Below are 13,407 nucleotides of genomic sequence, written 5' to 3' on the forward strand. Positions count from 1 at the left end.
ATCAGCTACAAAATGTACACTGTTTTAGCAATGTGAAAATAGTTACAGTACGAACAGTCTGGGGAGATAAATAAACAACGTTGTTTGAGCTCCAGTTATTGACCTTTTCTCATGGCAACAGGCCACAAATCTTGCTGCTGTGAACATTGTGTTATTTCGCCTAACGGATATGGTAGTTTATCGATGTTTGATTTGTTTTGTAATTCTTTGTGTCTGTGTGATCTGTGGAAGCTACAGTACCAGCCAAAAGTTTGGACACACATTTTCATTCATTCTCACTCATTTTACTATTTTCTACATTGTAGAATAATAGTAACCAAAAAAGTGTTCAACAAATCAAAATATATATTAAATTGGAGATTCTTCAAAGTAGCCACCCTTTGCCTTGATGACAGCTTTGCACACTCTTGTCATTCTCTTAACCAGCTTCATGACGTAATCACCTGGAATGTATTTCAATTAACAGGTGTGCCTTGTTAAAAGTTAATTTGTGGAATTTCTTTCCTTCTTAATGTGTTTGAGCCAATCAGTTGTGTTGTGACAAGGTAGAGTGGTATAGAGAAGATAGTCCTATTTGGTAAAAGACCAAGTCCATATTATGGCAAGAACAGCTCAAATCTTCCGGCGCCGACAGAGATGGCCGCCTCGCTTCGCGTTCCTAGGAAACTATGCAGTTTTTTGTTTTTTTACGTGTTATTTCTTACACTAGTACCCCAGGTCATCTTAGGTTTCATTACATACAGCCGAGAAGAACTACTGAATATAAGATCAGCGTCAACTCACCATCAGTACGACCAAGAATATGTTTTTCGCGATGCGGATCCTGTGTTCTGCCTTACAACCAGTGCAACGGAGTGGATTACATGCAGCGACCCAAAAAAACGACTCAGAAAAAGAGGGAAACGAGGCGGTCTTCTGGTCAAACTCCGGAGACGGGCACACCGTGCACCACTCCCTAGCATTCTTCTTGCCAATGTCCAGTCTCTTGACAACAAGGTTGATGAAATCCGAGCAAGGGTAGCATTCCAGAGGGACATCAGAGACTGTAACGTTCTCTGCTTCACGGAAACATGGCTAACTGGAGTGACTCTATCCGAAGCGGTGCAGCCAGCGGGTTTCTCCACGCATCGCGCCGACAGAAACAAACATCTCTCTGGTAAGAAGAGTGGCGGGGGCGTATGCCTTATGACTAACGTGACATGGTGTGATGAAAGAAACATACAGGAACTCAAATCCTTCTGTTCACCTAATTTAGAATTCCTCACAATCAAATGTAGACTGCATTATCTACCAAGAGAATTCTCTTCGATTATAATCACAGCCGTATATATCCCCCCCCAAGCAGACACATCGATGGCTCTGAACGAACTTTATTTAACTCTCTGCAAACTGGAAACGATTTATCCGGAGGCTGCATTCATTGTAGCTGGGGATTTTAACAAGGCTAATCTGAATACAAGACTCCCTAAATTTTATCAGCATATCGATTGCGCAACCAGGGGTGGAAAGACCCTGGATCATTGTTACTCTAACTTCCGCGATGCATATAAGGCCCTGCCCCGCCCCCCTTTCGGTAAAGCTGACCACGACTCCATTTTGTTGATCCCTGCCTACAGACAGAAACTAAAACAAGAAGCTCCCACGCCGAGGTCTGTCCAACGCTGGTCTGACCAAGCTGACTCCACACTCCAAGACTGCTTCCATCACGTGGACTGGGAGATGTTTCGTATTGCGTCAGACAACAACATTGACGAATACGCTGATTCGGTGTGCGAGTTCATTAGAACGTGCGTTGAAGATGTCGTTCCCATAGCAACGATTAAAACATTCCCTAACCAGAAACCGTGGATTGATGGCAGCATTCGTGTGAAACTGAAGGCGCGAACCACTGCTTTTAATCATAGCAAGGTGTCTGATAACATGACTGAATACAAACAGTGCAGCTATTCCCTCCGCAAGGCTATCAAACAAGCTAAGCGCCAGTACAGAGACAAAGTAGAATCTCAATTCAACGGCTCAGACACAAGAGGCATGTGGCAGGGTCTACAGTCAATCACGGACTACAGGAAGAAACCCAGCCCAGTCACGGACCAGGATGTCTTGCTCCCAGGCAGACTAAATAACTTTTTTGCCCGCTTTGAGGACAATACAGTGCCACTGACACGGCCTGCAACGAAAACATGCGGTCTCTCCTTCACTGCAGCCGAAGTGAGTAAGACATTTAAACGTGTTAACCCTCGCAAGGCTGCAGGCCCAGACGGCATCCCCAGCCGCGCCCTCAGAGCATGCGCAGACCAGCTGGCCGGTGTGTTTACGGACATATTCAATCAATCCCTATACCAGTCTGCTGTTCCCACATGCTTCAAGAGGGCCACCATTGTTCCTGTTCCCAAGAAAGCTAAGGTAACTGAGCTAAACGACTACCGCCCCGTAGCACTCACATCCGTCATCATGAAGTGCTTTGAGAGACTAGTCAAGGACCATATCACCTCCACCCTACCTGACACCCTAGACCCACTCCAATTTGCTTACCGCCAAAATAGGTCCACAGATGATGCAATCTCAACCACACTGCACACTGCCCTAACCCATCTGGACAAGAGGAATACCTATGTGAGAATGCTGTTCATCGACTACAGCTCGGCATTCAACACCATAGTACCCTCCAAGCTCGTCATCAAGCTTGAGACCCTGGGTCTCGACCCCGCCCTGTGCAACTGGGTACTGGACTTCCTGACGGGCCGCCCCCAGGTGGTGAGGGTAGGCAACAACATCTCCTCCCCGCTGATCCTCAACACTGGGGCCCCACAAGGGTGCGTTCTGAGCCCTCTCCTGTACTCCCTGTTCACCCACGACTGCGTGGCCACGCACGCCTCCAACTCAATCATCAAGTTTGCGGACGACACAACAGTGGTAGGCTTGATTACCAACAACGACGAGACGGCCTACAGGGAGGAGGTGAGGGCCCTCGGAGTGTGGTGTCAGGAAAATAACCTCACACTCAACGTCAACAAAACTAAGGAGATGATTGTGGACTTCAGGAAACAGCAGAGGGAACACCCCCCCATCCACATCGATGGAACAGTAGTGGAGAGGGTAGCAAGATTTAAGTTCCTCGGCATACACATCACAGACAAACTGAATTGGTCCACTCACACAGACAGCATCGTGAGGAAGGCGCAGCAGCGCCTCTTCAACCTCAGGAGGCTGAAGAAATTCGGCTTGTCACCAAAAGCACTCACAAACTTCTACAGATGCACAATCGAGAGCATCCTGGCGGGCTGTATCACCGCCTGGTATGGCAACTGCACCGCCCTCAACCGTAAGGCTCTCCAGAGGGTAGTGAGGTCTGCACAACGCATCACCGGGGGCAAACTACCTGCCCTCCAGGACACCTACACCACCCGATGCTACAGGAAGGCCATAAAGATCATCAAGGACATCAACCACCCGAGCCACTGCCTGTTCACCCCGCTGTCATCCAGAAGGCGAGGTCAGTACAGGTGCATCAAAGCTGGGACCGAGAGACTGAAAAACAGCTTCTATCTCAAGGCCATCAGACTGTTAAACAGCCACCACTAACATTGAGTGGCTACTGCCAACACACTGTCAACGACACTGACTCTACTCCAGCCACTTTAATAATGGGAATTGATGGGAAATGATGTAAATATATCACTAGCCACTTTAAACAATGCTACCTTATATAATGTTACTTACCCTACATTATTCATCTCATATGCATACGTAGATACTGTACTCTATATCATCGACTGCATCCTTATGTAATACATGTATCACTAGCCATTTTAACTATGCCACTTTGTTTACATACTCATCTCATATGTATATACTGTACTCGATACCATCTACTGTATCTTGCCTATGCTCCTCTGTACCATCACTCATTCATATATCCTTATGTACATATTCTTTATGCCCTTACACTGTGTATAAGACAGTAGTTTTTTGGAATTGTTAGTTAGATTACTTGTTCGTTATTACTGCATTGTCGGAACTAGAAGCACAAGCATTTCGCTACACTCGCATTAACATCTGCTAACCATGTGTATGTGACAAATAAAATTTGATTTGATTTGATTTGAAACAAGCAAAGAGAAACATGAAGGTCAGTCAATATGGAAAATGTCAAGAACTTTGAACGTTTCTTCAAGTGCAGTCGCAAAAACCATCAAGCGATATGATGAAACTGGCTCTCATGAGGACCGCACAGGAAAGGAAGAGCCAGAGTTACCTCTGCTGCAGAGGATATGTTTAATAAAGTGAACTGCACCTGGGATTGCAGCCCAAATAAATTATTCAAAGAGTTCAAGTAACAGACACATCTTAGCATCAACTGTTCAGAGGAGACCACGTGAATCAGACCTTCATGGTCCAATTGCTGCAAAGAAACCACTACTTATAACCTTTTTGGGATAGGGGGCAGCATTTTCACATTTGGATGAATAGCGTGCCCAGAGTGAACTGCCTCCTACTCTGTCCCAGATGCTAATATATGCATATTATTATTAGTATTGGATAGAAAACACTCTGAAGTTTCTAAAACTGTTTGAATGATGTCTGTGAGTATAACAGCACTCATATGGCAGGCGACAATCTGAGAAAAATCCAACCAGGAAGTGGGACATCTGAGGTTTGTAGTTTTTCAAAGCTTGACCTACCGAATACACAGTGGGATATGGATGAAGTTGCACTTCCTACGGCTTCCACTAGATGTCAACCGTCTTTTGAAACTTGAATGAGGATTCTACTATAAAGGAGGGGCTCATGAGACCTCTTTGAGTCAGTGGTCTGGCAGAACGCCTTGGTCTCATGACGCGCGCTCCGGAAAGAGTTACCTCGCATTACAGTGCTTTTTCTGAAGACAAAGGAATTCTCCGGTTGGAACATTATTGATGTTTTATGTTAAAAACATCCTAAAGATTGATTCCATACATCGTTTGACATGTTTCTAAAGGACTGTAACGGAACTTTTCGAGTTTTTGTCTGGATGAAGTGCCTGCGCCTCATGAAGATGGATTACTGGGCTGAACACGCTAACAACAAGTGGCTATTTGGACATAAATGATGGACTTTCTGGAACAAATCAGTCATTTATTGTCGAACTGGGATTCCTGGGAGTGCCTTCTGAGGAAGATCATCAAAGGTAAGTAAATATTTATGGTGTTGTTTCTAACTTCTGTTGACTCAAAAATGGCGGATATTCCTCTGTCTGGATTGGGTTCTGAGCGCCGTTCTCAGATGATGCTTTTTCTGTCAAGTTTTTAAAAAATCTGACAGTGGTTGCATTAAGGAGAAGTCTATCTTTAATTCTGTGAATAACAGTTGTATCTTTTATCAATGTTTATTATGAGTATTTCTACAAAATCACCGGATGTTTTGGAATCAAAACATTACTGTATGTAACGCGCCAATGTAAACTGAGATTTTTGGAGTGTCATCTGATGAAGGTCATCAAAGGTTAGTGATTAATTTTATCTATATTTCTGCTTTTTGTGACGCCTCTCTTTTCCTGGAAAAATGTCTGTGTGTTTTTTTGACTTGGCTATGACCTAACATAATCATATGTTGTGCTTTCGCTGTAAAGCATTTTTGAAATCGGACACAATGGTTAGATTAACAAGATGTGTATCTTTAATTTGCTGTATTGGACTTGTTAATGTGTGAAAGTTACATATTTAAAAAAAATATCTTTGAATTTCAGCGGAATGTTGTGGAGGGGTTCCGCTAGCGGAACGCCTGCCCTAGAAAGGTTAAGGACACCAATAATAAGAAGAGACTTGCTTGGGCCAGGAAACACGAGCAACGGACATTAAACCAGTGCAAATATGTCCTTTGGTCTGATGAGTCCAAATAGGAGACTCATCAAACCGCCGTGTCTTTGTGAGATGCAGAGTAGGTGAACGGATGATCTCAGCATGTGTGGTTCCTACCGTGAAACATGGAAGTGTTATGGTGTAGGGGTGCTTTGCTGGTGACACTGTCTGTGTTTTATTTAGAATTGAAGGCACACTTATCCAGCATGGCCACCACAGCATTCTGCAGCAATACACCATCCCTTCTGGTTTGCACTTAGTGGGACTATCATTGTTTTCTCAACAGGACAATGACCCAAAACACACCCCCAGGCTGTGTAAGGGCTATTTCACCAAGAAGGAGAGTGATGGAGTGCTGAATCAGATGACCTGGCCTCCACAATCACCTGACCTCAACCCAATTGAGATGGTCTACGATGAGTTGAACCGCAGAGTGAAGGAAAAGCAGCCAACAAGTACTGAGCATATGTGGGAACTCCTTCAAGACTGTTGGAAAAGCATTCCTCATGAAGCTGGTTGAGAGAATGCCAAGAGTAATTCATAATTTGATTTGTTTAACACTTTTTTGCTTACTACATGATTCCATATGTGTTATTTCATAGTTTTGATGTATTCACTATTATTCTACAATGTAGAAAATAGTAAAAATAAAGAAAAACCCTTGAATGAGTAGGTGTGTCCAAACTTTCCACTGGTATTGTATACAGTTGAAGTTGTAGGTTTACATACACTTTAGCCAAATACATTTAAACTCAGTGATTCACAATTCCTGACATTTAATCCTCGTGAAAAGTACTTGTCTTGGGTCAGTTAGGATCACCACTTTATTTTAAGAATGTGAAATGTCAAAATAATAGTAGAGAGAATGATTTATTTCAGCTTTTATTTCTTTCATCACATTCCCAGTGGGTCAGAAGACCCATTGCCTTCACATAGAGAGTTCACTGTGTCAGCAGTCACACATCACTTGGTTCTGATTGGACACATACTCCCCTCTGACAAAAGGTTAGGATGCTCAGTGATCATGTTGTATTACTACTAGCTCAATAAAGAGAAAGGATGGCAGACTGACAGAGGGATTGTCTGCTCAGCTTGGATACGAGACTGCTAGCTCAATAAAGAGAAAGGATGGCAGACTGACAGAGGGATTGTCTGCTCAGCTTGGATACGAGACTGCTAGCTCAATAAAGAGAAAGGATGGCAGACTGACAGAGGGATTGTCTGCTCAGCTTGGATACGAGACTGCTAGCTCAATAAAGAGAAAGGATGGCAGACTGACAGAGGGATTGTCTGCTCAGCTTGGATACGAGACTGCTAGCTCAATAAAGAGAAAGGATGGCAGACTGACAGAGGGATTGTCTGCTCAGCTTGGATACGAGACTGCTAGCTCAATAAAGAGAAAGGATGGCAGACTGACAGAGGGATTGTCTGCTCAGCTTGGATACGAGACTGCTAGCTCAATAAAGAGAAAGGATGGCAGACTGACAGAGGGATTGTCTGCTCAGCTTGGATACGAGACTGCTAGCTCAATAAAGAGAAAGGATGGCAGACTGACAGAGGGATTGTCTGCTCAGCTTGGATACGAGACTGCTAGCTCAATAAAGAGAAAGGATGGCAGACTGACAGAGGGATTGTCTGCTCAGCTTGGATACGAGACTGCTAGCTCAATAAAGAGAAAGGATGGCAGACTGACAGAGGGATTGTCTGCTCAGCTTGGATACGAGACTGCTAGCTCAATAAAGAGAAAGGATGGCAGACTGACAGAGGGATTGTCTGCTCAGCTTGGATACGAGACTGCTAGCTCAATAAAGAGAAAGGATGGCAGACTGACAGAGGGATTGTCTGCTCAGCTTGGATACGAGACTGCTAGCTCAATAAAGAGAAAGGATGGCAGACTGACAGAGGGATTGTTTGCTCAGCTTGGACCAATATAGTTGAAAGGTTGTATTTCTAGCTGATCCCTAGCTGCTGTAGTGTGTCTGTATGTATGTGGCTCGAGACCAAGACATTTATTACAGGAGCCTTCTATTGTCAGGGGAGCAGTTTGGTGAGGGAGGAACCTCTCTAAAATATTAACCTGAACTTCTCCTCATCACACAACAACACACCCAGTACCTCATCACTCAACAACAGACTCAGTACCTCATCACACAACAACACACTCAGTACCTAATCACTCAACAACAGACTCAGTACCTCATCACACACAACAGACTCAGTACCTCATCACATAACAACACACTCAGTACCTCATCACTCAACAACAGACTCAGTACCTCATCACTCAACAACACACTCAGTACCTCATCACACAACAACACACTCAGTACCTCATCCCACAACAACACACTCAGTACCTCATCACTCAACAACAGACTCAGTACCTCATCACTCAACAACACACTCAGTACCTCATCACACAACAACAACAGACTCAGTACCTCATCACACAACAACAACAGACTCAGTACCTCATCACACAACAACAACAGACTCAGTACCTCATCACACACAACAACAGAGTCAGTACCTCATCACACAACAACACATTCAGTATCTCATCACTCAACAACAGACTCAGTACCTCATCACTCAACAACAGACTCAGTCCCTCATCACACAACAACAGACTCAGTACTTCATCACACAACAACAGACTCAGTACCTCATCACACACAACAACAGAGTCAGTCCCTCATCACACACAACAACAGATTTAGTCCCTCATCACACAAAACAACAGACTCAGTACCTCGTCACACACAACAACACACTCAGTACCTATTCACACAACAACAGACTCAGTACCTCATCACACACAACAACAGAGTCAGTCCCTCATCACTCACAATAATAGTGTCAGTCCCTCGTCACACACAACAACAGTCAGTCCCTCGTCACACACAACAACAGTCAGTCCCTTGTCACATACAACAACAGACTCAGTCCCTCGTCACACACAACATCAGACTCAGTCCCTCATCACACACAACAACAGAGTCAGTCCCTCATCACACACAACAACAGACTCAGTCCCTCGTCACACACAACAACAGACTCAGTACCTCATCACACACAACAACAGAGTCAGTCCCTCGTCAAACACAACAACAGAGTCAGTCCCTCGTCACACACAACAACAGACTCAGTCCCTCGTCACACAATACAACAGAGTCAGTCCCTCATCAAACACAACAACAGAGTCAGTCCCTCGTCACACACAACAACAGACTCAGTCCCTCGTCACACAATACAACAGAGTCAGTCCCTCATCACACACAACAACAGTCAGTACCTCGTCACACACAACAACACACTCAGTACCTATTCACACAACAACAGACTCAGTCCCTCATCACACACAACAACAGAGTCAGTCCCTCATCACTCACAATAATAGTGTCAGTCCCTCGTCACACACAACAACAGTCAGTCCCTTGTCACATACAACAACAAACTCAGTACCTCATCACACACAACAACAGACTCAGTACCTCATCACACACAACAACAGAGTCAGTCCCTCGTCACACACAACAACAAAGTCAGTACCTCATCACACACAACAACAGAGTCAGTCCCTCGTCAAACACAACAACAGAGTCAGTCCCTCGTCACACACAACAACACACTCAGTACCTATTCACACAACAACAGACTCAGTACCTCATCACACACAACAACAGAGTCAGTCCCTCATCACTCACAATAATAGTGTCAGTCCCTCGTCACACACAACAACAGTCAGTCCCTTGTCACATACAACAACAAACTCAGTACCTCATCACACACAATAATAGTGTCAGTCCCTCGTCACACACAACAACAGTCAGTCCCTTGTCACATACAACAACAAACTCAGTACCTCATCACACACAACAACAGACTCAGTACCTCATCACACACAACAACAGAGTCAGTCCCTCGTCACACACAACAACAAAGTCAGTACCTCATCACACACAACAACAGAGTCAGTCCCTCGTCAAACACAACAACAGAGTCAGTCCCTCGTCACACACAACAACAGACTCAGTCCCTCGTCACACACAACAACAGAGTCAGTCCCTCATCACTCACAATAATAGTGTCAGTCCCTCGTCACACACAACAACAGTCAGTCCCTCGTCACACACAACAACAGTCAGTCCCTCGTCAAACACAACAACAGAGTCAGTCCCTCATCACACACAACAACAGACTTAGTCCCTCATCACACAAAACAACAGACTCAGTACCTCGTCACACACAACAACACACTCAGTACCTATTCACACACAACAACAGAGTCAGTCCCTCATCACTCACAATAATAGTGTCAGTCCCTCGTCACACACAACAACAGTCAGTCCCTTGTCACATACAACAACAAACTCAGTACCTCATCACACACAACAACAGACTCAGTACCTCATCACACACAACAACAGAGTCAGTCCCTCGTCAAACACAACAACAGAGTCAGTCCCTCGTCACACACAACAACAGACTCAGTCCCTCGTCAAACACACAACAACAGAGTCAGTCCCTCGTCACTCACAATAATAGTGTCAGTCCCTCGTCACACACAACAACAGTCAGTCCCTTGTCACATACAACAACAGACTCAGTCCCTCGTCACACACAACAACAGACTCAGTCCCTCATCACACACAACAACAGAGTCAGTCCCTCATCACACACAACAACAGAGTCAGTCCCTCATCACACACAACAACAGACTCAGTCCCTCGTCACACACAACAACAAAAAAAAACAACAGTCCTATTAGGTCACAAAACACAAAACAGGAAACAACTACCCACAACCCATAGAGGGAAAACAGGCTGCCTAAGTATGGTTCTCAATCAGGGACAACGATAAACAGCTGCCTCTGATTGGGAACCATACCAGGCCAAACACAGAAATACAAAAACATAGAACAACACATAGAATGCCCACCCCAACTCACACCCTGACCAAACTAAAATAGAGACATAAAAAAGCAATTAAGGTCAGGACCGTGACACACTGTTCCTAGGCCGCCATGTTAAATAAGAATTTGTTCTTAACTGACTTGCCTCGTTAAATGAAAATAAAAATAAACCCCTTCAAAAATATTCATTAATAATAATTCAAATTTCCTGTAGCTGCAGGATTATTTGTATTGCTGTAGAAAACTGGCTCAAGTTAAGATCCTACATCTGTATTTGTGGTGGTAATGTGGCAATGGGAGGTTCCATTGTGTATTCTCAGTACTTTCATATCTGTTCAAATAACAATGCTTCAGATATTTATTTAAACCAGAGATGCATTGGTATCTCTCCATTTACCCACCTGTGTGTGTGTGTGTGTGTGTGTGTGTGTGTGTGTGTGTGTGTGTGTGTGTGTGTGTGTGTGTGTGTGTGTGTGTGTGTGTGTGAGAGAGAGACAGAGCAGTAATGTAGCTCCACCCCACCCTGGCATGCCACCTTGAATCAGGTGCGAGAAAGATGGGAGCAATCAGATGAATTAACGTCTGTCGCTCCTCTTCACTCGTTCCGCGCAGGCTTATACATCCCTGGCTCCGCCAATCAGAGCCCTGGAAGAGGAGAGGAGAGGGATGAGAGGACCCGCGGCCTCGGGGGCTGGCGGCCCACCGCTCATATCACTGCTGAGAGGGGAGAGGGGGATGGAGGGGGAGGGGAGGGCGGTAATCCAGTGAGACACACAGAGGAGAGAGGCAGTGTGAGGGCAACGCCTCACAGCACCGGGAATCTCTCTCTCTATTACACTACCGCGCTCTCTCTCGCTCTACCACTTTCGCTCTCTCTCTCTCTCTCTCTCTCTCTCTCTCTCCCTTTCTCTCTCTCTCTCTCTCTCCCTTTCTGTCTCTCTCTCTGTCGCTCTGTCTCTCTCTCTCCCTCTCTCTCTCTTTCTCTCTCGCTCTCTCTCCACTCAAAATTTTAAAAAAGGGCTCTCATCTCTCATTCAGTGCTCTCACTCGACTGAGGGCTGCTTTTGCATTGTTAATTTATTCTATTTTTCTCTCTCTTTCTCTTTTATATTCTCTCATTGTTCTAAAATATCCCTGCTGTGGAAGAGGATGCATTGATGAAAAAGGACCCAAAAAATGAGAAATTTTTTATTTGCAGATCTTTTCTCTCTCAAGGAGTTCTCATTGGAAGTGTCTTTGTTCTTATTTCTATTTATTCATGTATGTCCTTTCCCCTCCTTGTACGGCTGTGTTGCTACGAGGGAAAAAGGTTAGTGTGTCTGTGAGGAGCCAGCAGAAGTGATCGAGTGACTCTGCGTGAAGAGAGGCTGTATCGCGCTGTGACTGCGAATCCACGACCACCCCGGAGAGACGGTGACTGGGATGCCATCGTTAACCTTAGAACTCTCTCGTTAACTAACCCCACAGCCTGGAACGCCACAGCCTGGAACGCCACAGCCTGGAACGGACAGATCAGGGATAAGGAAAGAAGAAAGAGAAGAGACACAGAGAAAGGAGAGAAATCCTTCCATCGTTCCTGTAGCAGGGTTGTGCTGTGCGTCTGATGTGCAGTAGCTGCCAAGCACCATGGATATAAACGTGCAGTCTCACCGGTTCTACTTCCCTCAGATCTACTGTACTGAGGCAGTGCCTGCTGGAGCCCAGGTCCAGGTCACAGCGCAGGAATTTAAAGTCAGGTAGGTTACTGTACTGTACAATGTACTGGGTACCACTGGGTTGGTTACTGTGATGCTACGCTAGGCTGGGCTGGGCTGGATAGGGTACCACTGGGTTGGTTACTGTGATGCTACGCTAGGCTGGGCTGGGCTGGATAGGGTACCACTGGGTTGGTTACTGTGATGCTACGCTAGGCTGGGCTGGGCTGGATAGGGTACCACTGGGTTGGTTACTGTGACGCTACGCTAACTGTAGTACTCTAATGCAGGGTCTCTTAAACAATGGGTCAGGACCCAAAATGGTCCCTGGGCATGTGAGAGGTGTCTCTAGTTATGAGAATGCATCAATGATCACACACTATTTCTTCTTAATTTGGTTTGTTGGAGGACGAACAATTTGTCATTTGGGTCTTGAGCTGAAAAAGTGTAAGAAGCCCTGTTTAAGCCCATGTTTAAGCCCATGTGTCTACTTTACGAGGTCTGCATCTCAAATGACATCACTCATTATCATATTCCCTATCTAGTAGAGATGTGTTGTTTTCCCTGCTACCAGTAGTACATCGCTGTGTCTATTAGAGAGCAGGGGCTTTGATGGGATTGCAGATTGATGTACAGATACAATTGCAATGTACAGAATTCATGTAAATCTCTATCCTATGGAATAGACAGCCATGTCTGTTCTGTACTATACATTGTGTTTCTACATATGAGCCAGCAGTGAATGGTTGTCATTGCAGAGGGGCAGGGGTAGAATGGTAATGTGTTAACTGGGCAGTCAACGTCCTGATAGGGGGATGAGGAAGGAGGAGCAGAGGAGAGAGGATTGAAGAGAGAAGGAAAGAGAGGAGGAGAGAGGAAAGAAGAGAGAAGGAAGGAGAGGAGAGAAGGAAAGAGAGGAGAAGAGAGAAGGAAGGAGAGGAGGAGGTGAGGAGAGAAGGAA

General features: G+C 45.1%; 1 protein-coding gene across 8 annotated transcripts in view; it reads left to right on the forward strand.

Annotated features, from left to right (window-relative positions):
• LOC109878086 (ena/VASP-like protein) overlaps positions 1-13,407 on the forward strand; it is a 169,388-nt gene that overhangs the window by 55,526 nt on the left and 100,455 nt on the right. For 2 of the 8 annotated variants that reach the window (XM_031800889.1, XM_031800890.1), the window contains exon 1: positions 11,723-12,488. The exons of 4 other annotated variants lie outside the window; for them this stretch is intronic. In XM_031800889.1, coding sequence (XP_031656749.1) covers positions 12,379-12,488 — 110 coding nt within the window. In that variant the 5' untranslated portion in view covers positions 11,723-12,378. Of the gene's footprint in view, positions 1-11,722; positions 12,489-13,407 lie in introns of those variants that run through there. 2 more of the 8 variants (XM_031800891.1, XM_031800892.1) reach the window with 1 other exon arrangement.

The sequence above is a fragment of the Oncorhynchus kisutch genome, linkage group LG21 (genome assembly GCF_002021735.2).
Source record: "Oncorhynchus kisutch isolate 150728-3 linkage group LG21, Okis_V2, whole genome shotgun sequence".
Lineage (NCBI taxonomy): Eukaryota > Metazoa > Chordata > Actinopteri > Salmoniformes > Salmonidae > Oncorhynchus > Oncorhynchus kisutch.